General features: G+C 34.7%; 1 protein-coding gene across 1 annotated transcript in view; it reads right to left on the minus strand.

Moving 5' to 3' along the window:
• Positions 1-792: 792 nt before the first annotated feature.
• The window catches only part of LOC150093036 (dnaJ homolog subfamily C member 5-like), a 101,442-nt gene continuing 75,920 nt past the window's right edge, over positions 793-26,314 (minus strand). The window contains exon 6 of the mRNA XM_090413452.1: positions 793-5,927. Coding sequence (XP_090269578.1) covers positions 5,745-5,927 — 183 coding nt within the window. The 3' untranslated portion in view covers positions 793-5,744. The remainder of the gene's footprint in view (positions 5,928-26,314) is intronic.

Here is a 26,314-nt window from a genome sequence, read left to right on the forward strand (position 1 = left end):
TCTTTACTTTATACAGAAAATGGGTAATCATCCTATTAGTTGATCTCTCTATCTCTGAGACTCCCTTGTCACTTTCTCATCAGCACCCTATTTCTGCATCTTTTTTTTTAATTAAAAAAAAAAATTTTTTTTTTTTAAGTATTTGATGTCCACAGTCTAACTCCACACACACACACACACACACACACACACACACACACACACACACACACACACACACACACACACACACACACACACAGTGTCAAATGTCTCATCATTTTCCTACATTTCATCTGCCTCTGTTCTTTGGAACAGCCTTTCTCGCAGTTTTTTAATGAGTACATACCCAGCTTTCAAAGAAACTAGTTAATAGATTATTCTTTCTTCTTAATCACTTGCCTAATGAATGACACCATTGTGTTATAGGTCTTGTGGTATCTCATGTATAGGGTCAATATAAAATCAGTTTTTAAATAAATCTAAGAAGAAGAGCAACCAAGATAATCAGTAAAATTTAAGCAGCACAAAATTAATACTGGAAATGACTGCAGAAAATGTCATATTACTTTGTGTACTGTTTAACAATGATTTGCAAACTTTAAGACATAAACTTACATTTCAAAATAAGTTCATGTTGTTAAGACATGGGCAAATATTTTCGATTATAACTCATAGATATAAAAAAAACTGTTTATACATGCAATCTTATGCAAATGAATATACATAGAATGGAGAGTTAGTACTGATATATTCAAATTAGGAAGACATTTATTAAGGCTGGTTCATATATTCAGATTTTTTCCTGCAAAGTTCTAGTATAATACAATATATGACTAGTAATAAATGAATACACATGGATATTATTATTTGGCTTTATATATCTCTTACATGTTTTCCAATTTACAGTACAACCTAGTCAGTTTTTCCCATATGATCCTGATGATACATTAGCAAATGTTAAATCAACATTTCTAATATTGAATAGAATGTTCTGTTATAAGACAATTTAGATAATCAGAAAGACTGTGTGCATTTACTATGATCAAAGAAACAAATAACATTAAATTCAGTTTGCAGTAACTGAAAATATTTTTAATGATCACAGTAACTCAATATCCAGCCATATATTTTCCAATTCATGCCACAATCCCTCACATTTCTACAAAATGGTCACCTGATGATACATAAGCAAATGTTAATTGCTTGCTTATCATCAAACAACCAGATCTGAATGAACATATCATTTGAGTTATATTAAATTTGATTTTAAGTATCAATGTTATTTAAACTGCATAGGAATAAAATAAATCTATACTGATAAACAATACATATAAAAAAACTGGATACAGATGTTTCCATAAATATTTAAATTCTATAATCAGATATTTAAATTCTACAATTATAGATATTCTATAATTCGATAACACCACAGACCAAAATTTGGTGCATGATACAGAATCTGTATACTGATGAATAAAACAATAACTACTATAAAAATATCACATTTTTCTTGGATTATATTATAACAAGCACCCTAAGAAAGTAGTATGTAAATTTCATATAATTTACAAAAAACTGGCAGTTATGAAACGAAAGTATGAGACTACAATAATGAAATGCAAAATGGATTTTCATATATAAAGAAAATTTCAATTCAGGGTGATATTATTTTTGTCTTAAAATCTTGAGATTTTTGTATCCAAAATATTAAGATTAACAATTTTGTATTTCAAATAACAATTAGCAATACAAATCAACTGACCAATGCTAACTCAGCAAAAAAAAAAAAAAAAAAAAAGATGTAACTCATCACTATTTCCATTTATATTTCAAATTAAAAAATTCTGTTTCATTATATATTATAAAACAACAGCAGCAGCACTATTCCAAAATTCAAAAAGAATCTACAATACTAGCTATTATACTACAAGGATATTACATATTTCTGTACACAAAATATTTACAGAAATTTCCTTGTGTGTGTGTAATACAATAATCAATTTAATACAAGTATATGATTTAATTTATATAAAATTAACCCACAGATAGCTGTAACAACGTTTACTGAAGGTTGTAGTTCAACATGTCTGCTTCCTTCAGAAATAAGCTCTTAAAAATTATGACAAATTAATTTGAAAACACATGAAAAGTCATGTTATAATGGTTACTGAAGTCTTCATTCAGCTGACGCTCATTTTCCTATTTACGTAACATAATGCATTTACTTACTTTGGAAACATGCTTGTTTAACACAGCTATTTAGTTTCTTATGGAAAAGAACTACTATTTTGCAATATGCCACTCTTGATCAAGTTTTTTTTTTTTGGAGGGGGCATGTCATAAGTGCACTGCAAGTAATTACTTTATTTGTATATGGATACATAAACAAAATGAATTTTTCTCAGAGATCAGAACAAACATATACTAGAACCATTATCTTGAAATGACATAGGATTTATAAATTGTAATAATACATTTTTAAAATTGTATTCATTTGAATAAGCAAATTCCTTCTCTTCAACAGAAAGTATAATGGATATGAAATAGGTGTTTTTTTTTTTTTTTTTTGCATTGTATTACAGCAAAATGCCAACAGTTCAGCACCTTATTAGTTCATAACTCCCAGAGCTTATGATTTAATGCTCTACTTATCACCTTTAAATTTAAGCACTTTTCATCTTCACTGATACATAGCTCAGTCAGTACAAACAAAGCCCTTTGGTCAGAAAGACCTGCGTTCGATTCCAGTCCATGACATGAAGAACCTTTATCTTGTCTTTTGACAAAAGATGATATTGCCGGTCTCATCCAGGGTTTTTTCACCTGGAAACTCAGGTTTTTCATCCCTCAGAACAGGCAAACTGGCTTCATGAACACACACACACACACACATTTACAGACATAGGACATTCCTTGAATAAGGATTAACCAACCTATTCTGTAGGAATTCAGTTTTGAATGCCCGCAGGGTGAAGTGTGGGCCTACACATGTGAGCATAAACCATCAGCAACAATTGATATATACATGTTTTCTAATGTGAGTACAGGTAAAAGGATAATAGTTTAAAAAAGAATGTCACTTTGAAAATACATTGAACATTGTATTTTCAAAATGGCAGAAATTATACAGAAATTGAACGTTATAAAGCAGGTTCGAAAATACTGAATAAATGGATAGGACATTTTTTTAAGTTGTACTGCAGCATGTTGCATACATATAAGCATGTATTACATGCTAATCTAATTTTGCTCATTTCTCACAATAAATCTGATATAAGTGAGTAAAATGAAATATTGTTCTCAAAGGGAGGATATAATAATTGTTCATAAAATTACTTTAATACTATCTAATACATGAAAGTATAAAATAATAGTATCTTGATATGCCTTAGGTTATTTATAATAGTTTCTAATAATTTGAAACACCCAATAATTTGGCACATCATGCATATCAATAGAGCAGAGTATCAGAATTTTATTGTATGAGTACAAAAAAATGATATTTATATGACATTTTACATAAGACTAGTCATATAAAATATCTTGCTAACTAATTACAGATTGTTATATTTTGCTCTTTGTATTTGCATGGCAAAAGATTAATATCAAGTAAATTATCACCTGAATAAACAAATTAGTCACTTAGCTAAGATTTCTTCTAAGTTGAACTTGAATTTCACATTCTAATTGTCAGTGGTGGGAATGGGCAATATCTATAACTGTTTATATATGAAAAATGAAAATAAATAGTGTTGAAATCAAGCATCTTACATATAAATTGTTAAAGTATTGCTATTTTCATAAAACCAAAGTCAATTTATTATACAATAGTTAGATTCACTTCAAATCAATTAAAAGAGTAACAATTTTTAAAAAATTTTTAAAGTGAACCTAGAAGTTCATATCACATACTGGTTGCAGCCTTTAATAAAAAAATATCAGCCTTAATGCCCACATGACACACAGTCCTAATAAGTAAGATCAATTATTAAACTTTGACATGTTTAATTTTACTACATGTGCACTCAATACAATTTTAACAACTTTCAACAACTAACAAATTGCAAAATCCTGATGAGCAAAATATGAATCCAGAATCAAAGATAATTAGTCTTCCACAGACTAACAATCATGACATTAAGGGAGGTGGGGGGGGGACTCCAGAAGATATAAGATAAATCCATAAACCAAGTGACTAGAAGGGAGATTTACACCTTTGCGATTTTTGTATTATTAATATCAGTTTCAATACTACTAGGTTATTCAAAAGTGACTCAAAAGTTTATCACAGGAAGAATATTGATAATTTGTACTGAGCAATACAATTTTTATATAAACAAGTGCTTCAATTCCATTTATGAAAGCAGTCCATTCAAGAAATATAAGTGTATATTATTTCAAAGTATATTTAAAAGCATATTTTATATGTTAAGGAAACTCATATAATGATATACTAATCCTTATATAAAGAAACGGTCTTTATATAATTTACAAAAAATAAATAAAAGTGGAATGTTATTGTAGTTATGAAGATTAAAAAATGCTGCATGCAAGCAAAACTGACTAAACTCACTAAATGTATATATAGAATCTGCAACAATTCCGAATTGAACTCCTCCAAATGTAACATCAAAAAATGTGGATACAACAATAAATACTCACATTTAATCTCACTTTTTACACTTAGTTCAAAAGTTCTTTCATCAAGTACTACTTGTGGTCACTAACAATTTTCAAACAGAACTAACAAGCATGAAACAAAAGATAATGATAACTCAGTATCTAGGAATAAACTTGGAGATGAATATAGCTGCATTTTTTTTTTAATAAATTATTTATTCTCTGTCCAAAACTAGATAATGTAGCTCTTATGCTTCGCATCAGCTGTCTGTTACATTCCTCTTTGACAAAAAATTACCACTATTAATTAAACTGACCACATCTGTGTCAAGATGATGTTACTAAAACCATCCTAAGAACTATAACAATGGATATTTTAATAATTTTAACATTAAAGTCATATGAAAAATTTCTGCATGTTAATTAAGATTTTAAAGAGCATTCACAAGGGGGGGGGGAGTTGAACTCATTTAGCAGTTAACTGCATTATTTTACATTCTTTTTAAATTATGTATAACTAAAATTGTATAGTAAATTTATTGTAAACATAACTATATATGGTGTATTATGATGGTAAAGGTTTACGTTTTTGTGACCATTAGTATAATAATAAAAAAAAAATGTATAACCTTGCAAAATGCATCCAAAAGAAAGATCAAATAAATAATAATAATAAAAAAAAACTCCTGAGTATTGAATATTAATTATAAAAATAAATGCTCTGAGAGTCCCAAGATATTTCTGTTAACTCACATTTACCAAAATTAACAGCTCTACAACAGATATAAGAATTAAAAAATTATCTGTGTAACTGCTTAGCACAATGAGAATGAAATTAAAATGTTCAAATAAAGACACAATTTCATACAAATACATAACTGTCCTTGAGATACTCACATACTATAACATCTGGAAATCATCATTCAAAGGAACAATAATGTAACAGAAGTCTGAGAATACAAGACTAGGTGAACATATTTTATGAAGATGTAAGAATGCCATGTCATTGCAAACATTTGCTTATTTTCTTGCTCTGCAAGAAATTAGGACTAACTCCCATCCACACCAACAATGAATAATTCCAACTGTCAGTGAAGAAGCATGTTGGAGAAAAAATGTTAGAACTGAAGGAAGAAAAAAAATTACTGGTTTTGCAGAGATGTGTGCTCCGTCATGTAAGTAACTCTCTGTGAAGTATTAAGCCCTGTGGTCTCTGTAGCATTAGGATCACCAGCAGCAGGCATTGGTATTGCAACTGATTCTGAACCTTGTGGTTGGGATCTAACTGGAGATGAAGGATTACTTTCTTCACTACTATATTCCTCCTAAGAAAAGTAAAGCATACAGTAAAACTAACTATACTCAAACAAAAATAATGAAATTTAATACTTTTATAAAATAGATTAAAAATAGTTGGTCCATCAATACAAAAGCAACTAAGATAAGAAGGAAGCACATGTAGTGTCTAATATAAATACACAGCACATTCTAGAGACAGGGTGGTTGACCATGGGATGAAAAACAAGAATTCACTTCTGTCATAGCTAAGGGGAAAAAAATACTCATTGTATTCTTAGTTGCTGAGTAATAAAGTCTTACTTTTTATCGAATTAACTTAATGAATTACTTGAAGTACTTCAAAGAATGCAGGTGAATTGATGAAATAAGATATTTAAATATTTCATATGTTTGTTAACTTGAACTGATAGTGCAAGTTAAATTATCATAAATGACTATACTTTAATAAATATTATCCGATATTTCGGCAATGTCACATTGCCATCTTCTAAAGGACCTTACAAAAAAAAGCACGTGCACATAGGCACTACAAAGACAGTAACTGGGAATGAAGAGATGAAGCTATTGTTCTCCTAAAAGTCCTGATGGTGCCCTCTAGCGGGCTAAGTAGGTGTTCTTGGCCGTTGGGCTGAAGGTCTGCTGATGTAAGCCTCCCAAATTTGGGGCAGTCGCATACAACCAAATTTGTTGAGGTTTGGAGAATTTCTTAGGGCTGATTCCATAAATAGTCTTTCGTATTTGTATTTGCTACGGTGTATTACTGTAGCTTTCTTCCACCGTATTCTGTGGCGTGTATCCAGAGCATGGTCCACAAGACCAGAATGGCTGTACTTGTGAAACCGGATGCAGTCCTTGTGTTCAGAAATTCTGATATTCGCTGTCCTGCCTGTTTGGCCAAAGTAAGATAGATTACAACTGCAAGGGACCTGGTATACACCAGGTAGGTCTAGGGGAAGTGGTTGGTCTTTTGTGGAGCGGATAAGGGATGCCAATTTTCTGTAAGGTTTGTAACAGGAGGTCAGGTCATGCTTTTTTAAGATTTTGGTAATCTTTTCCGAGGTGCCTCGGATGTAGGGAATGGTGATGGATTTAGAGTAATCCTTGTTGTGGAGGGGGGGGGGGGATCTGTGGTTTGTAGGTTCTAACTGTAGGTTCTGCGACTGCCCCAAATTTGGGAGGCTTACATCAGCAGATTAGAACCTACAAACCACAGATCCCCTCCACAACAAGGATTACTCTAAATCCACACACACACACAGGAAGATACCTACATAAACAATTACATCATCATCCAGTTCAACAGTATGGCATTTTAAAAACACTTAGCATAGCCATTTGTTCTAATGATACAGCTCTGCCCACAGAACTCAAATATCTGAGCCATACGTTCTTGGTCAACGGCTACAATCCTTACAAAATAGATAAAATATTCCATAGTTACCCATTATCCCTTCCACCCTAATACACAGGAACACAACATTATCATTTCTATTCCCTATGTCAAAGGTACATTAGAAAAGATAGCCAAAGTACTGATGAAACATGGCTTTTGCAGCACATTCAAACCTCATGTTAAACTAGCAACTCTGATCCACTCACCTAAGGATAAACTTCACCCTCTAGCACACCCTGGAGTGTATGAAGTTCCCTATGACTGTGATATGGTCTACTATGGGCAAACAGGAAGATCAGTTAACATCTGCCTGGAAGAACATAAAAAATATATTCACTTGCTATAGTAATAGTAGTGAATACTATTTCACTACTATTCAGGACTAGCAGACCACACGTTGGATACCCCCTTCACACAGGATTAGATGGAAGAAAACAAATGTGCTATTTAGAAGCCATTATAGATCAAAAAGATTATTTTTTGAGTCAGCCATGGCTTTGAAGAATTCTCCTAATCTAAACAAATATGGTTGCATTAATTTGCCAAAAATTTGGGAGACTATTATTGTAAGAACAACTTCCACATAGCTATAATGTTTCATTTACTCACTGTTGCATATACTAGCTGTGTTGTGCTCTGATAATGCTGATTTGAAATTCAGCAAAATATAAACAGTTAATAAAAACGTCTTTGATAAAATTGTTTGCTGTTGTTAATGCCATTAAAAATAAGTAATGAATAACTGTCAATACCTAAGCTTATCTGTTAGAGTAATATTTCTTGGTTACACTTACTGCAATCCATACAACAGACAGGTAGGTATGAAGTTACAGCCTAAATGATTTCTAGAATAAACAACTTGGAGTATATGGAAGTAATGCAGCAGACTGCAATGAAATAAGAAAGTAATGAAAAAAAAAAAACAGACACTAACCTAATGTTCATTAACAAGAAACTTGACTTGCTATAGATGAACAAATCAAGGTAAAATCACATTTGCTTTCATAATAAACAAGCCTTGTTAATGATAGAAGTATCAGAGAATCAAAGAAACCAAGTAAATATTTCTGGTAGATATGCTTATACATTGCTTACTGATAACTTATTTTTGAGGAAATAACGTATACTAAAATATTAATTATAAAAACTTTAATACTTTCCTATGTTTCAGCAACATTACATTGCTATCATTGGGGATCACAAAAAAAACAATGATATGTGCATGCAACCACTAATACTAGGCAAATGAGGCTGAAGAAAGGGAACCAAAGTCAGGCCTAGAATCCTAAATGGTATCCCCTAGCAGGCTAAATTGAGTAGTCTTGGCCGGTGGGCTGAAAGTTTGAGAATTAATGCTTACCAAATGTGGGGAAGTTTCATGCACCCAAATTTGTTGAGGTTTAGAAAGTTTTTCAGGGTGGTGGCAGATTCAAGGAACAGCCTTTCCGATTGGTATTTGTTGTGGTGTATTAGAGTGGCCTTCTTCTATCATAGCCTGTGGCAGGTGTCCAAAAGCATGGTCAGCAAGCAAGTCCTTGGTGGAACCAGATGTAGTCCTTGTGTTCAGAAATTCTGATATTGACTGCCCTGCCTGTTTGGCCTTAGTAGGACAGCTCGCAACTGCAATGGACCTGGTAGACCTACGGAATGTGGATGGTCTTTGGTGGAGCGGATAAGGAATGCCAATTTTCTATGTGGTCCATAAATGGTTGTATTTCCTTAAGATTTTTGTCAATTTTTTTGGATTATCCCAGATATATGGAATTGTGATAGCTCTTGAGTAATCTCTGCTCTGAAGAGGGAGTGGGATGGAAGAGAGGTGGGATGGAAGTATATTGTGTAAACACTTTGGCTAATTTGTATGTGGGTGAATCAATGCCATCCACAATAGGACGCGTAATGGCACATTGTTTATGGATTTTTGGTAGTCCATTTTTAAGGAGCCTATGGAGTGTTCTGATCTATGTACTGGTGGGATCATATTCTATAGGAAGATAGGTAGGCATAACAATTTGGAAGTAAGGAGGCAAGTTTACTTGTGTAATCCAATTGGTTTAAAATTACAGTGGCATTTCCCTTATCCACTTTAGTAATTACTATTCTGTTGTTGTTTTTAATTGCAGAGCTTCAAATTCTTTCCTTGAGAGGTTGCTTTTTGGTGGTTTAGCATGAATGAGTACATTGGCTATATCCAGTCTGATGTTGTTGGCAATATGATTGGAAACACACCTTCACACACAACAAAAAAACTCAGCCTACTTTAAAGCCAGTATAAAAAAAACCTCACGCTCCAACATACTGACATAATGGAAAGTTTTGATGTCTCCTCTTTATCCACTGATGTCCCACTCAAAGACACCTTAGACCTCATCCAAGCCATATTTCCAACTGATATCTCAGCCCTATTTCAGTTTGCCATGAACTTAGGCTACTTTGTTTGGCAAAGAAAATTCTATAAACAGATAGAGGGGACAGCAGTGAGTTCTCCATCCCCTGGCCAACTTCTTCAAGGAGACCTATGAAGAAAAAGATTTAAATTCTGCCCAAATAAATCCACTATCTGGCTATGCTACGTAGATGATGATGTGTTCTCCATTTGGCCACATGGCCTGGATATGCTCCGCAATTTCTTAACACATCTAAATGATCAACGCCCTAGGATCCACTTTACCTTAGAAAAGGAAAAACAACAGTGTCCCATTCCTAGACACAGATTACATGTTAACCTGACGGACCCCTGGAATTCTCCATTTACAGAAAACCTACACATACAGGTAGATACATTCATCAGCAGTCACACCACCCCCTCTCCCAACAATATGGGATTATAAAAACTCTATATAACAAGGCAAAATTAATCAGTTCAGATAACAATGCCCTAACTACTGAACTTATCATATCCTTTACACCTCAGCCAATGGTTACAATCCCCCAAAAAAATTAAAACCATTTAACCACACCCCTCCCTCTGCCTTCATAACAGAGATTACTCTAAATCTATCACCATTCCATATAGGCAGGGTACATCCAAAAAAACTAACAAAAATCCTAAGAAAACATGACCTCACAACTAGTTACAAACCACATAAGCAGTACCCTAATATTGAACTTGATCATTCTCGACACTTTCTTAGGCTACAACCTCCAAAAAATATTAAAGCCCTGTAATAACCACAACCAGAGCAGAGATTACGCAAGAACTATCACTGTTCCATATATCTGGGGGCTATCTGAAAAATTGACAAAAATCCTAAGGAAATACAACCTTACAACAACTTACAGACCACGCAGAAAATTAGCATCCCTTATCCGCTCCACCAAAAACCAGCCACATCCCTAGACCTACCAGGTCCCTTGCAGTTGCAAGTTGTCCTACTATGGCCAAAGAGGCAGGACAGCCAATATCAGAATTTCTGAACACAAGGACTACACCCAGTTCCAACAAGGACTTGCTGACCATGCTTTGAACCCACCACAGGATACACTGGAAGAAGGCCACTCTAATACACCGCAGCAAACACAAATATGAAAGGCTGTTCCTCAAATCTGCCTCAGTCCTGAAAAACTTTCCAAACCTCAACAAATTTGAGTTCATAAAACTGCCCCACATTTGGGAAGCATTAATCCTCAGATCTTCAACTCAAGGGCCACAACTACACTTTGTGATCCCTGTCACAAAGGTGATCCCTGCTGATGGCAATGTAACATTGGCATGATCATGTAACATTGCCGAAATATAGGAAAGTATTAATTCAAGTTTTTATAACTAATATCATTGTTATTTCCTGAAAAATAATAGTCAGAAGTAAACCTTGCTATGGAATATAAACCTTACACTGGAGAAAATATAAAACAAGCATACCATGCTGCATTTCATCTGTTTATATGTTAAATATTTTCTGGATGAGTGTGTGCAGTTATGCCTAAGAGAGAGAGAAGAATTTTTAAAAATCAATTCCACCAAAAGGCTGTGAAATCTAGCCCACACATGCATGCATGCACACACACTGGTGCTACATGGACAATAAAATAGGCATATAAAATATCCTTCCAGAAACAGTAGAGAAATATTTACAATTAATTCAAAGATCACTACAGCAAACTTTACTCACATCATTCATTCACTATAACAAAATCACATGTTACGGAGTGAGACCAAAAAAAGTCCCAATCAAAACCCCAAAAGATCTGGTTTATGTCACACCTTTGAAAAGTAATAGTCTCCTGGACCAGATGGAAAACATTTGTTTCTCTATTTAATAATAAGTAATGTGGGCTAATTTTAAATATGAAGGACAAATATCAGTATATATTTTATTTATTTTAACCTCAATTTCACACAACTGAGAACACAGAATCTAGTACTGTGTGTAGAATGTAGGCAAGAGTTGAGAAAAAGTAACCTAACTTTTTTTTTTGTTTTGTTTTTTGAAAAACTGGATGTTGCAGTTGGGGAACACTTTGTGGGAAAGACTACTGCAGAGAATAGAGGAAGATGAAATAAAAAATGAAGAGGATAAGCGGACAGGATGCGTTTGATGTCGGACTGTAAAAGGATGCTGGCTAGATACTGCTCATGTTTTAACATGTCCAATGAAAGCAGAGGAATGATGGTGGTGTTATTTCAGTGAATCAATGTCCATGGAAGTACCTATAGAAAACAATGCTGAAACATAACACTGTGAGCTAGTGAATTGAAATGAGACAGTGAGCAAGGGATCAGCAAAATTACTCTCTTTTGGATAACAACAAGAATTTTTGAGGTATTTGATGCCCCCACCCCATGTGAAGAGTATTCTAAGGCCAGGAAAATTTAGGATTTGTAGAGTTAGTAGTTGAATGGGTGAAAAGTAGAAAAGGATGTCTAGTTTTTGAGAAGTTAAGGAAGATAATGATGTAATATATTTCTGACAACTTACTGAAAAGGCCTGAATGTCAGACTCAAATGTTTTGGAAATATCAAAGGAATATCACAAGTTGGGAGAAACTTTTTCACTGGATGTGCACAGTGATGTAGGCTGAACATCCAAGTATCTGCCATGGAGCTAAAGTGGCAGAATTCATATTGGTGGTCATTCATTAATTAATCAGCATCTAGGTAGTTAAGTTGACTGTTGATGCCTTCTCCATGATTTTGGAGAGGACTGGAGTAGGGAAAAGGCAGTAGCTTTACAGAAGATCAAGTCCTCCCTAAATCTTTTTTTTTTTTTTTTTTTTAATGAGCTTTATTCCATGTGAGTCCACAAAATTTAAGGTGTTACCAGTGGTGTATCCCTAGGATCAGTCCTTGGCCCATCGGCATTCAATCCTTACATTAATAATATTGGAAGGGATTTGACAGGAGAAATACAGATATTTGCTGATGATGCAAAGATAGGCAGGATTAACAAGTATGTGACTGACATGCAAGAAGAGAGAGGGAGATCTGACCCTGTCTGGTGATTTGTGTGGCATTCAAGGTAAGGGAATGTGAATTAGATTTGTGAGGAAAAAAATGGCAAGATTGCATTTTAATGTTAGTAAAAAACATTTAATAAATGTTTTTTAAATAAATGTTTATTTAAAAAAAAAAATTTTAACATAAATTCAAGATGTCATGAAAACTTTTTCAAGCAGCATTTGAAAAATAGAACTCTAGGTCAGAGATGTCAGATTTGATCACGGCATCCAAAGGGAGTCTCAGTAAGGTCTCATGTGACTGTTTTGTCACCAGGAAGAAGAGAAGTAGCAAAGTATATGGATATTCTAAATTAGGAGAGATTACATGCTGAACTACACAGCTGGAAATTATGACAAACTCAGGAGAATACTATGTTCAATCTCATGGTATCAGTTACTCAATGGGAAGGTAATCAGTATTGCATGCAAAACTTTGAAAAGATGTTTAAATGATGCAGTATGTGAATGTGTCCCTATCTGATGAAAAACACAGGGTAAGACTGAAACGATGTGCAACCTTATTAAGCAGATTATAAGGTGATGAAGAAAGAATATTGTAATAATAAGGATGAGGAGTTATGAAATATATACTGCATAGACTAGAAAAGTTATAAGTATTGCAAAGAAAGCTAAGTGTATGAAAATAAATTTGGATTGCTTTCAGCCTACACAGCCAAAAAATGTTATCATAATGCTGCAAGTAAAAAAAAAAAAAAAAAAATTAAATTAAAAAATAACATGGAAGAATATAGCTTGACTAAATGCAGACAGTACCTGTGTCAGAAGTAGATGCAATTGTTCAAATAATAAGTGCTCACTTTGCTAAGGTCTATCAATCTAGTGTATGTAACATGGTATGGTAGACAGTGCAGTCACTATATTGGATGAAAAGAGATAGAGGTACATGAGAAGAAAGTTCTAGAGCTGTTGCATAACCTGGATAAGAATTCAGCAATAGGGACAGGTGTAATATCAGCATGTATGCTACAGGAATGTTCAGCCAAAATGGTTAGGCCTTTGATATATTTGCATAATTTGAATCTCAGCTGTGAAAAGATCCCACAAGAATTGAAAGAATGTATGACAGATCTATACAAGGATGGTGCAAAAACTAACACATAACTATTGGTCTATCTGTATCTCAGGAGTGGTAATGAAGAGTTTAAAAAATGCTAGTAAGAATTCACATACATTAATGCATTGAAAGAAAAGCTGTACTTTACAATGAACAACGAGATTGCTAAAGCGAGGTCCTGTCTGAGCAATTTGCTCATAATCCATGATAATGTTAAGTTGGGAATGATAATGAGATAAAGGGAATGGATACTATGATCCATTGACTTTGCTAAAGTATTTGATAAGATACCACATGAAAAGGTGTTGTATAAATTAGAGGATAAAGGAATAGAATACAGTAATCACCCCTTATTTTCAGTTTCAGTTGTCCACAGTCAACTACAGTCCAAAAATATTAAATGGAGAATTCCAGAAATAAACAATTCGTTTTAAATTGTGTGCTGTTCTGAGTAGTGTGTGATGAAATCTCACAGCATTCTGCCTGTGATGCGAATCATTCCTTTGTCCAGCACATCCACCTATATATGCTATCCACTTGTTAGTCACTTAGTAGCTTTGGTTATCAGATCAACAGTTCGCAGTATCTCAGTGCTTGTGTTCAATTAACCCTTACAGTATTTTACTACCTAATGGCCCCAAAGCGTAAGAGTGCTGGTAATTCACGCATGCCAAAGAGGAGCCATCAAATGTTTCCTTTAAGTGAAAAGTCAAAAGTTCTTGACTTAATAAGAAAAGAAAAAAAATCGTATACTGAGGTTGCTAAGATCTACAGTAAGAATGAATGTTCTATCACTGAAATTGTGAAGAAGGAAAACGAAATTTGTACTAGTTTTGCTATCACACCTCAAACTGCAAACATTATGGCCACAGTGCATGATAAGTACTTAGTTAAGATGGAAAAGGCATTAAATTTGTGGGTGGAAGATATGAACAGAAAACGTGCTCTCAATGACAGCAATGTGTTGTGCAAGAAAGCATTGAGCCTATATGAAGAAGGATTTTAGAGATTTCCTTGCAGAAGACTTCAGCAAAGAAATCTCTAAAACGAGTGACATCAAGCCATTTACTGCAAGTAAGGGATGGTCACAAACGATTCAGGAATAGGTTTGGACCAAAAAATATAAAAATTACTGGAGAGACTGTGTCTGTCAATGAAGAAGCTGCTGCAACATTTCCAGCAGAGTTGAAAAAGTTGATTAAAGAGAAAGGATACCATCCAAAACAAGTCTTCAATTGCGATGGAACCAGACTCTTCTGGAAGAAGATGCCCAATAGAACTTACATTCATAAAAGTGCAAAGGAGGTGCACTAGGGCATAAAACATGGAAGGACAGATTAACTCTGGTACTATGTGGCAATGCTGCAGGGCGATAAAGCCAGGCATAGTGTACAGAGTGAAGAACCCATGCGTTCTCAAAAACAACCTGCCCATGTTCTGGCAACATAATCAGAAAGCATGGATGACAGTCATCTTGTTTATGAAATGGTTCCACCAATGCTTCATCCCAGAAGTGAAAAAAATACTTGGAAGAACAAGGGTTGGAATTTAAAGTCCTATTAATAATAGACAATGCACCTGGCCATCCTGAATCTGTTTGCTATGAAAATTAAAATGTCAAGGTTTTATTTTTACTTCCTCATTGCTTCAGCACCTTGACCAGAGCATCATTGTTTGTCAAGGTCACATACACCTGCCTTGTATTTAATCACAGATCAGCAATTGATGCAAATCTTAATCTGGACATAATACAGTGCATGAAATCACTCACAACTGCTGACGCAATAACATTAATCAAAGATGCAATGGATGAATTAAAACCAGAAACTGTAAATTCTTGCTAAAATAACTTATAGGGTGAAGTCATGAATGATTTTAAAGGATTCCAAGGGATCAATGGAGAGGTTAGGAAAATCATTCATGCAGCAAGACAAATTGGTAGAGAAGGATTTGCTGACATGCTTGATGAAGAAGTGGAAGAACATATTGAAGGCCATCGAGAAGTATTAACAAATGAGGAATTGAAAGAACTTTTTGAGTCATCTACAGAGGAAGATGAAGAAGAAAACTGAAGCAGAACCAGTAATGTGGACATTACCAAATTTTGTCAAAGTGTTTTGAATTGCACAGGCATTAAAGGAGAAAATTATGGAATATGATCCTCAGATGGAACGAAGCATTAAAGTTACCTGTATGATCACCGAAGGATTACAACCTCTGCGGCAACACTTTGATGAGTTACAAAGAAAGAGGCAAATTCCAATTACAATGTTCTTTGACAAAAAACCTTCAACTACTGAGGATCTCCAACCATCAACATCGTCTGCTCTGACATCCATTCATCAACATCATGGCTTGATGATCCTCCTTCTGACATATTGTCAGAAGGTCAATAGTAGCCTAATGCTATGTCACAATGCCTACATCATTCATCTCATCTCCTAGGCATTGAATCATCTCAAATCATCACAGGGTGAGTACAATACAATAAGATACTGTATTTTGAGAGAGAGAGAGAGAGACCACATTCATATAACTTTTATTGCAGTATATTGTTATAATTGTTCTATTTTATTATTGTAGTTAATCTCTTACTATGCCTGATTTATAAATTAAACTTTATCATAGGTATGTATAGGAAAAAATATAGTATATATATATAGGGTTTAGTACTATACGAGGTTTTGGATATCTGTGGGGGAGGGAGGTCTTAGCTCTTTGAACATATCCCCCACAGATAAGGGGGGTGGGAATATGGTATAAACTACTGACCGGGATAACAAGGTAGATGGACAGAGCATCAGAAAATATGTGGGAGGGGAGATGCAAATCTGCCAGATTTAAGATGACCAGAGACCAGATATCAGTCCTTGGACTATTGTTCAATCTATACATCAATAATATCGAGAAGTACCTATTAGAAGATGTTTAACTGTTTACTGATTATGCAAAGATAGGCAGGGCAATCAGGAATGCTACAGATATAAGAATGTATGTGTGTGGGGGGGGGGGGTGAACTGGAAAGTTCTGATAAACACCTAAAACAAAAATGATATTAAAGTAACTGATATAACTGATAGTAGCAAAGTTATGAAGATAACTTATGTTCTCATATTCTTGTACGTCCTTTCTTGTAGTTATATCAGTTGCTTTAATATAATTTCGTTCTAGGTGTTTATTAGAACTTTGCAAACCTGACCCCATATATATAGCATTTAAAGTATGATTTGAACAAGCTGGAACAGTGGGAAAATTATTACAGCTATCGATATGTATTAGCAAATGGCAAATTATATTGGTAGGATTATGTTGAGGAAATGGATGATTGTAGGGGATCTTAGAGTTAAGGTGGACAGGAGGTTGAAATTTTAAAGATCACAAAGCAAAAATTGCAAATACAGCTCTAAAGATAATTGTGATGCTGAAATGAACAGTCTCCTGGTTCTGAGGAGATAAAGTATACAAAAAAGATATTATGAATTATAAGGACAATTGAGAGTATGTGGAGTAGAGCAGACACGGGTAAACAGGAGAAAGAGGGTGATATGAGAGAGGCCTATAAACTTCTGAAAAGATGTTATAGGTCATGGGTTGAAGGAATATTTTGTTATATAGAAGCACGGAGAGAACAAGGAGCATCCATGGGAGTTAAATATCTGTATGGTTAAATAAGGGGTGTGAGCTAGATTTTTCTCTCCCAGTGAGTGAGTGGAACAGTCTGTTCCACGCTTTGCCTGTTGAAGAGGTGAATGCAGCATGTTTGAATAAGTTTAAGAGATGGTATGACAGATGATGTGGGTGATGTAATGTCTCCTTTGATAAATACCAGACTCTTTGTAGGTTGCTGATAATAATGCTTGATTCTGGTTTTTGAAAATCTAAACACATACCTTGGAGAATCAAAAAAAATAAAAAATAAATAAATAAATAACATTTCTGAGGTATTGAAATGAAACCAAAGGAAATTTATGGTACTACAGGCAAAAAATACAATTCAGATCTTGAGAGATGCACAAGATAAGAAAAGTGGAAACCCACAGCTGCAAACTTCCAGATCAGCGACAGCACCTGACTGAATGAATGAAAGTTTAAATTATTAACAGAATAAATTAAAATATATAGGAATTTCCACATTCCGGTTTAATCAAGATGTTCTTCATACTAAAATGCATAATGATTAATTAAATATGGTCTAAAGAGACCAAACAGGTAGGAAAAGAGGAAGAGGCATGTTTGAACTCTTACTCCAAATAGGAGAAGTTTAGACCAGTGATGATAAATAAGCATGAATAGTGTACAGTTGAGGATGAGTTTTACAATAACAGACAAGATGATATTATGATGGTGATATATCCATACTGTATATTTGTGCAAGTCTGATATTGAACTTAACGAATTCATTGATTTCATTAAAAATTTATTGAAAATGATAATTGCAGTTTAATTCAAATGCATATACGATATGAAAAACTTGCATATAATCTTGCACACTTGAACTGTGCAAGATTTTTTTAAAGCCCCATAACTATAACACATAATGGAAGCTCATTTTTCTCACTTCATAACTGAAACAAAACTATCTAGAAACAAAACTTCTAGAATTTGTTGGCACCCACCTGTGATCAAAGAACTTGACAGCATGATTGAGATATTTTCAGAAAAATAAAAGTGTCAATTATTTGCCACTGACATCGTGGGTTGGACTGTTTATAGATATCGGGAATGACCTCACATAATGGGATGTCTTAAAAATTTTTTGCTGGTCATGGAAAACTCATCGGGAAAATAAGGTGATTCGTATCGGCCGGAAGTGTGTGTGTGTGTGTGTGTGTGTGTGTGTGTGTGTTTGGGGGGGGGGGGGTAATTAATGGCTTTGGGATGTTCTGAGTGAAATTTTTGGGTATATGCAGGGGATGATTCGGACATGACAAGGGATGTTATTCATGATGGAATCCATGGATGCCAAGTTCGTATTTAGTATCATGATGAATGGAGTAAGATAAGAACATTTTTCCCTCGTCTAACAATGCACTTAGCGAATGAATGGAACAGTTTACATGTCACAGGTCAAATCAGAGAGTGCATGAAGATAAAAGTTGAGGCTAGCTTCATGAGAATGGGAAGATGAATGGGGATAACATACAATATATAAAAGTTGCTGTGGGTAGATGAATGAAGGTATCAGCAGGATGGCATTCACATTCCCCATTCATTTGCCCATAGTACCAACGGCGCTAAAAATGTTGTCGTGGGGTGAGCTTAATGATGGGCAGATGAATGGGGATTCATATAAAATATAAAAGTTGCTTTGTGCAGATGAATAGGGGTGTCAGCAGGACGATGCTGTCATACCCATTGATTTGCCCACAGCAAATTGGACACTGATACCTTTATTTGTTTAATAAAAATTAAAACTTTTTTCAGTGATGATACATTTTGAATTGTTTATTCCAACTTAATTATGTTTACATATGTATTTGTAAATGTTTATGTATATGTAATTGTTGTATCTAAATATAATATGTATATGTATATGTTATAAATATATATGTAAATATTGGTAATCCCCACATACATTTAAAAAAATTACATAACTTAGTGGTCCGTAGAATTGTTTTAGGCATTTTACTGGGTCCTTGGTCTTAGAAAGGTTGAGAAACGCTGCCTTGCTCAAGGCAGCGTTCATGTTCATTATTCATGAGAAAGAGAATACAAAACAGAAGGAGAAATGCTATCCTTGCTGTTATCTATTCCTATATTCTTCACGAAGAAACCTACGAAGATATTTAGGGATATGAATAGGCATTCCCATGGATATTTTTTATATTTTCATCGCTATTCATTATTTTAAGAGTGATGGTTAGTAAAAATCTGAAGAGATATTACATTACTGGTCCTTGGGTCTTAGAAAGGTTGAGAAATGCTGATGTAGAGGATACTGACTTGTATTAGTACTGGTTCCATTGCATAAGGCCTTGTTGCATGTATGCAATTAGTCGCATATGAACTACTGTGCACAGATTTGGTCATCTGGTTTTCAAAAGGATGAAAATATACTGGAAATAGTGCAGAGGCAACTGACTAAGGTAGTTTCTAGTCTCTGGTAAGTTGAGTATGAAGAAAGGTTGAGAAGATGCAATTTGCAGTCAACTGGATAGGAAGAAGAGGGGCGAAATAATAGAGATACAGATGTTGCTAAGCGAGTTATTATAGGATTAACATTGTAGAGGTTTTTCATAAAATGGTGGGAGATGATAGAGAATAAGAAGGAAGATGTAAGAAGGGTATGAGGAAGGGAGTGAGAAGTAGGTTTTTTTGTATGGAGATGAATGATTGGAATGCATTGCATAAGAGTGTAGTGTCAGCACAAAATCTGAATGTATTTAAGACACCATATGATGAGGAGTGGATGACAAAGAGATCTCCTGCAATGAGTCTTTGACTTCATGGGGATTCATGCTCATGATCCATGATGATGATAATGGATACAGAAAGCATGACTAGATTAATGGAATATGAGATTACTGATCAAAATAGGAGGGAGAAAAAAAAAAGATTTAAGTGACTGCAGTAATTGGAGAGGAATATCATTATTGAACACAAGTAAAATACATACAAGAATAATATTAGAAAAAATAAAAAATAAATAAATAGCCCAAAAGCTAAGAGAAACAAAGATTTAGAGCCAACAGGTCATGTATAGATCCATTATTAGCACTCAAAATAATAATAGAACAATCTAGAATCGCAGTTGAATCTTTATATCAACTTAGTTGAATTTGAAAGAGCTTTTGACAGCATTGACAATGAAGCAAATATGGAAATTAATATCACATTATGGCATACATGTAAAATTATCAATACAGTTAAAAATTTATGAAAAATATAAAACGCAGATCATGCAAAAAGTTTGAAATTTAAACAGGAGTTAGATAGCGTTACATTTTCTCCTCAACAATATTTCTTATTGTAAACTGAGTTGTGAGAAATGCTAAGAAAAATGCACAAGTAATACCTTGGAATTTAATGAAATACAGCTACATGACCTGGATTTTGCATATACAACAACATATATATACATATACTGGCATATACACAAGATATGAAGGTAAAAACAATAAAACTCAATGAAAAAGCCTTGGCTGTATGACTGAAAATAAATAAAATGAAAGCAAAGATAATGAAAATAAATAAACAAAAAGAAGACAATACTAGATGGTCAATTTTAGAAACAGTGGAGAACTTTAATTAATGAAGATCAATAATAAATAAAGAGGGAGAGAAGAGGACATATAAAATCTAAGATATAAGGAGCACAGAGAATTTTTAACATGTTAGGGAAAATATGGAGATCAAAGGAAATAGGTTTAAAAACTAAAATCAGATTATTTAATACAAATATTAAATCAGTTCTACTCTATGCATCAGAAACATGGACAGCAACAAAAGCAACTTGGAAAAAAAATGCAATGCTTTGCAAATAAATGTTTAATAAGAATTCTACAAATAATATAGCCAAAAAAAAAAAAAGATATCCAATAAAGAATTATGGCAAAAAACAAAACAAAAACCAATAATGTATAACATCAGAGAAAATGGAGATAGATAGGGCATGTACTAAGAAAATCTGAAAAAGACAAAGTCGAACAATCATTAGAGTGGAATCTGAAAGGAAGGAGAAAGAGAAGTAGAACGAAAATGAGCTGAAAATTGGCACAAAAATTCATGCCAATTTTAAAATGGCATGTGTGACAGATGGCACCATCTATGGGGAGCTTAGTGTACCAGTTTCAACTCTCTACCTGCATCACTCGTTTCCTAACATGTGGAATGCTAAGTGACTGTAATGCTAAAAATTGAGCACCATGCTGTGACCAAGTTTTTCCCCAAAGGTTTTCTCCAAGTGCTATCAAACAGCAATTGGCTGGTGTTTATGGGGAAGCTTCTCCTCCCTCCTTCCACTGTGAAGGAAAGGGCTTAACAGTTTTGCCTAGGAAGAGAGAACATCAAAGATGATCCTTGTGATGGTTGGCCTGTGGAAGTGATAACCAAAGAAAAACCTCTCTCTCTCTCTCTTGTTCAGGAGGAACTGCTCAATGACAGAGGCTGAAGCTCAAAGAAATCTCAAAGGTTGGAGCTTTCTATAACAACTGTCTTTCGCATCATTCATGAGAAGCTTCACATGACAAAAATCAGTGCAAGGTATGTGCCCCGACTTCTCTCTTCATTTAAGGAGGATCATGTGACCTGTTTCCACAAGTTTTAAGACCTTTGCCAAGGGAATCAGAGAAAAGTGCTGGAATCCATTGTCGCCAGGGATGAAACCATGGTCTTTTATTATGATCCTCTCTCCAAAAGGGAATCCATGTAGTGGCACAAACCAGGTGAAGTACCGCCAAGAAAAGCCAAGGTCACTCAGTCCACCGAGAAGATCATGGCAACAATCTTTTGAGATTGCCAGGGAATTCTCTTGATTGATTTCAAGGAAAGAAATACCACCATGAATGCAGAATATCATGCTTTACTCCTGCACAAACTGCGCAATGCCACAAAGGAGAAGAGACGAGGAATGCTGAGTCACGGTGTTTGTATGCTTCATGACAATGCTCCAGTCCATATGGATTTGTTACAAAGACTGCAGTGAAGGAATGTGGCTTCCAGGAGATTGAACACCCAGCTTACAGCCCAGATCTAGCACCCAATGAATACTACCTCTTCTTGAACTGAAGAAAGACCTTCAAAGAAGAAAATTTACAGATGACAATGAGGTGAAAGATGAGTTTAAGGCCATTTTGAAGACAAAAGTTCAGACTATTTTTTCAAGGGCATAGAAATGTTAATTCAAAGATGTGAAAAGTGTGTTGAAGTAAAGGGAGATTATGTTGAAAAGTGATATAGTTGTTTTCTATCACCTCTAAAAGTCAGTCCGGCCAGAAACTTATGCAACAACCCTCATATATGTGGAACTACGGGACAGACAATTATGACAAGCTTAGAAAGCAGGTCAAAACAGTGACATGGCATAAGAATCTGCAAACAAAGGATATCAGCGATGCATGGGAAATGGCTAAATGGTGTCTGAAGGAGACAATATCAGATTGTGTATTCAATGTCAGGAGGATAAATCAAGTAAGCTAGATAAACAGTATCATTAAGCAGTAGCTGCAAAAAAAGAAAATATTGTAGAGGAGTAGTAAAAGGCACAGATAACAAGCAGGTAATTAGCTTGGCAAAGAGAGCAATGTCCTATAATTGGAAAAAATAGCCAAGCAGGTCAAAAGAAGTCTCAAACAATTCTTTTGCTATGTGGTTAAGTAAAAGAAAGAATGACTATGGAAAGTTAATGTTAATGAGTTAATGCTAACGGTTTTGGTAATTCTTTTGTTTCAATTCCTTAGGATAATTACATGAATAAACTAAAAACAAGTAAAGTGAAAATATATGAACATGATTAACCCTGCGAAGGTCGCAATCGAAAAAATTGCAGTGTAGGTCGTGTGTATTTGAGAGATACATTTATTACTAGTATGTGCTAAAATGAGATAAAACTTTAAAAAAAAAATACTGTAAATATCATACATGATGGTTTATTTATTTTCAGTTACAATCTAGAAATTAATGAACAAAGAACAAAAAAAAAAAAAAAAAACTAACCCAATACTATACCGACATCGGAGTTCGCAGTATCTCTCAGATACAATTTACTATCAAATATCACTTTCACTTCCGCATTCGATTTTTATCATTCTCATCATTGGACTCAGGGTGCATAAGGGTCAAAGCTGTATAACTGAGAGGAGACCTCCACGTAGCCTTTAAAGGAATGCGGAGAACCGACCAGGGCTTCTGACCTAATGTCCAATCCTCACCTTCTCGTGGTGAACCCTGTTGGGTATCTACTTTGATACTGAACGAATGAGGATGGGCTGGCAATTTGGGATTTAGCCGACCAAATTGTATTCTTATTGGTTAAACCAAAATAAAAAATGATGGTACAACATGACAAAATTTCATGCCGGCTGGGGCATCGCCCGGTTAAACAAGGCCCCCGTTGTTTTCGCCAGGGAACCAGGGCGAACAGCAAAAAGTCAGCTACTGGAACAAATCTGAAAACAAACCCCAACTCAACATCACCAGAGTTAAAGATCGGTACTATCAACGTAAGAAGCCTGAATGGCAAAGAAATGGAGCTAGCTGAGGAATTAGATAAGTACCAGATCGACATAATAGGGGTGACTGAAACAAAAAAGACCAAAACTGGTGAGATCTTTCTGAGCAATAAATACAAAATGTTATATTCAGGCAATGACAATCAAGGAAAAGAAGGAGTAGCCATAGTATTCAACACAAAATACGAGGCTAATCTTCTTGAATGGCAGTCAGTCTCAAGTAGAGTAATGTGGGCAAATATGAGAATGGGGAACTGGACAATGAGACTTATTTGTGCCTATGGTCCCACAGAAGGTTCTACTAAGGTAGAAGTGGAGGAATTTTTTGAGGCTTTAGAAAAAGCAACTGACACAATGAAAAAGGAAAAATTGGTCCTTGTTGGGGATCTAAACAGTAGAGTAGGAAATGATTGTGAGACATACAAAAATATTTTGGGAAAATTTGGAGAAAAGAGCAAAGCTAATAATAATGGCAAATATCTGTTGGATTTCTGCTCAGGACATGGACTGGTTATTACTAACACCATGTTCCAACATAAAAATGTGCACAAATTCACATGGAGAGAAGAGGCTAGGAATAAGAAAAGTCTCATTGACTATGTTATTGTTGATAGTGATGTTTTCTCCCTGGTGCAGGACACCAGAGTGTACAGAGGATTTGAAATTGGAAGTGATCACTATTTAGTCTTGAGCAGGATAAAATTGAATTTCATATTGAAAAGAATAACATGTAAGAAAGTTTTAAAGCGAATAAAAGTTGAGCAGCTCTCAGATGTGAACTGTAGACTAAAATACAGAAATATTATTGAAAAGAAAATGAAAGAGTTTGAGAACAGGAATCAAACCTTGAAGATTCAGTGGCAAACTCTGAAGGAAACATTGATTGATTCTGCCAGAGAGACATGTGGTGAGGTTGTGTGCAAGGATAAAAAAATCAGAACTCCCTGGTGGACACAGGAAGTTAAAGAGGCAGTGAAGGAAAAGAAGAAAGCATATCAAAAGTTCCTGGCAAATAAGTCAGCTTTTACTCTTACAGAATACAGAGACAAATGTAAGAAAGCTAAACAGTGTGTAAAACTAGCTAAACAAAAGTCATGGGAGGACTTTGGCAAGAATATAGAAAATAAATATCAAGAAGGTGGCAAAATATTCTGGAGGTTGTTGAAGAAGCTTAGGAATGGAGGAAAGAGTGCTGTAAAAGGAATTAGAGATGATAAAGGTGAAATGAAAACAGGAGAAAAAGATATCCTTGAAGTATGGAGTAATTACTTTGAAAAACTGCTAAATGAAACAAGCAGTAATGACAGCACAGTGATAAAAAACACTGACCAGGCATGCAGTCAGGAATACATATCCATACTTGAAGTAGAAAAAGCCATCAAAGGCTTGAAATGTGGAAAGGCAGCAGGAGTAGATGATATTCGACCAGAAATGCTGAAGTATGGTGGTATAAGAGTCTTACAGTGGCTGCACTGCATAGTTCAGAAAGCCTGGACAGAGGGACGAATTCCTGATGATTGGAGTAGAGCTCTCACAGTACCCATATATAAAAAGGGAAATAAAACTGAATGTGAGAATTACAGAGGTATTTCCCTCTGAGTGTTCCTGGCAAGATCTATACAAGTATACTTGAGAAACGGTTGAGAAGAATTGTGGAAGAAAAGCTTGGTGAAGAACAAGCTGGATTCAGGCCAAATAGAGGCTGTCAGGATCAGATCTTCACTTTACGACAAATAGTCGAGAAAGCATGGGAATATAACAAAGATCTGTATTTAAGTTTTGTCGATTTGGAAATGGCATATGACAAGGTGCCAAGAGAGAAGTTATTCAATACGCTGCAGTTATATGGTGTCAATGGGGCATTATATATCAAGCAATACTTAGTCTTTATTTGAGTTGTGAGTCAGCAGTTAGAATTGAAGGAAGTACAGGAAGATGGTTTAATGTTAAATCTGGTGTGAGACAAGGATGTACATTATCCCCTCTGTTATTCATTATCTATATGGATCACATTATGAAGGAATGTGGTATTAAACCTGATATCAAAATTGGAGATGTTAATGTCAGCTCTTTGCTTTATGCGGATGATGTTATACTTCTAAATAAATCCGCTACAAGTCTGCAAGATTTTCTGACTAAATTGAATAGCTGTTGTAATAGATATGGTATGAAGGTCAGCAATAAAAAGACAAAGACAATGAAAATAGGCAGAATCATTGAAAATGTCAACTGTGTTGTGAATGGAGAACCCGTGGAACAAGTAAAACATTTCAGCTACTTAGGCACAATTTTTACTGAAGATGGTAAACTAAATATAGAAATAGACAACAGAATCAG

Source organism: Typopeltis vanoorti, chromosome 24 (genome assembly GCF_054136105.1).
Source record: "Typopeltis vanoorti isolate ZY-2024b chromosome 24, IOZ_Tvanoo_1.0, whole genome shotgun sequence".
Taxonomy (NCBI): Eukaryota; Metazoa; Arthropoda; class Arachnida; order Uropygi; family Thelyphonidae; genus Typopeltis; species Typopeltis vanoorti.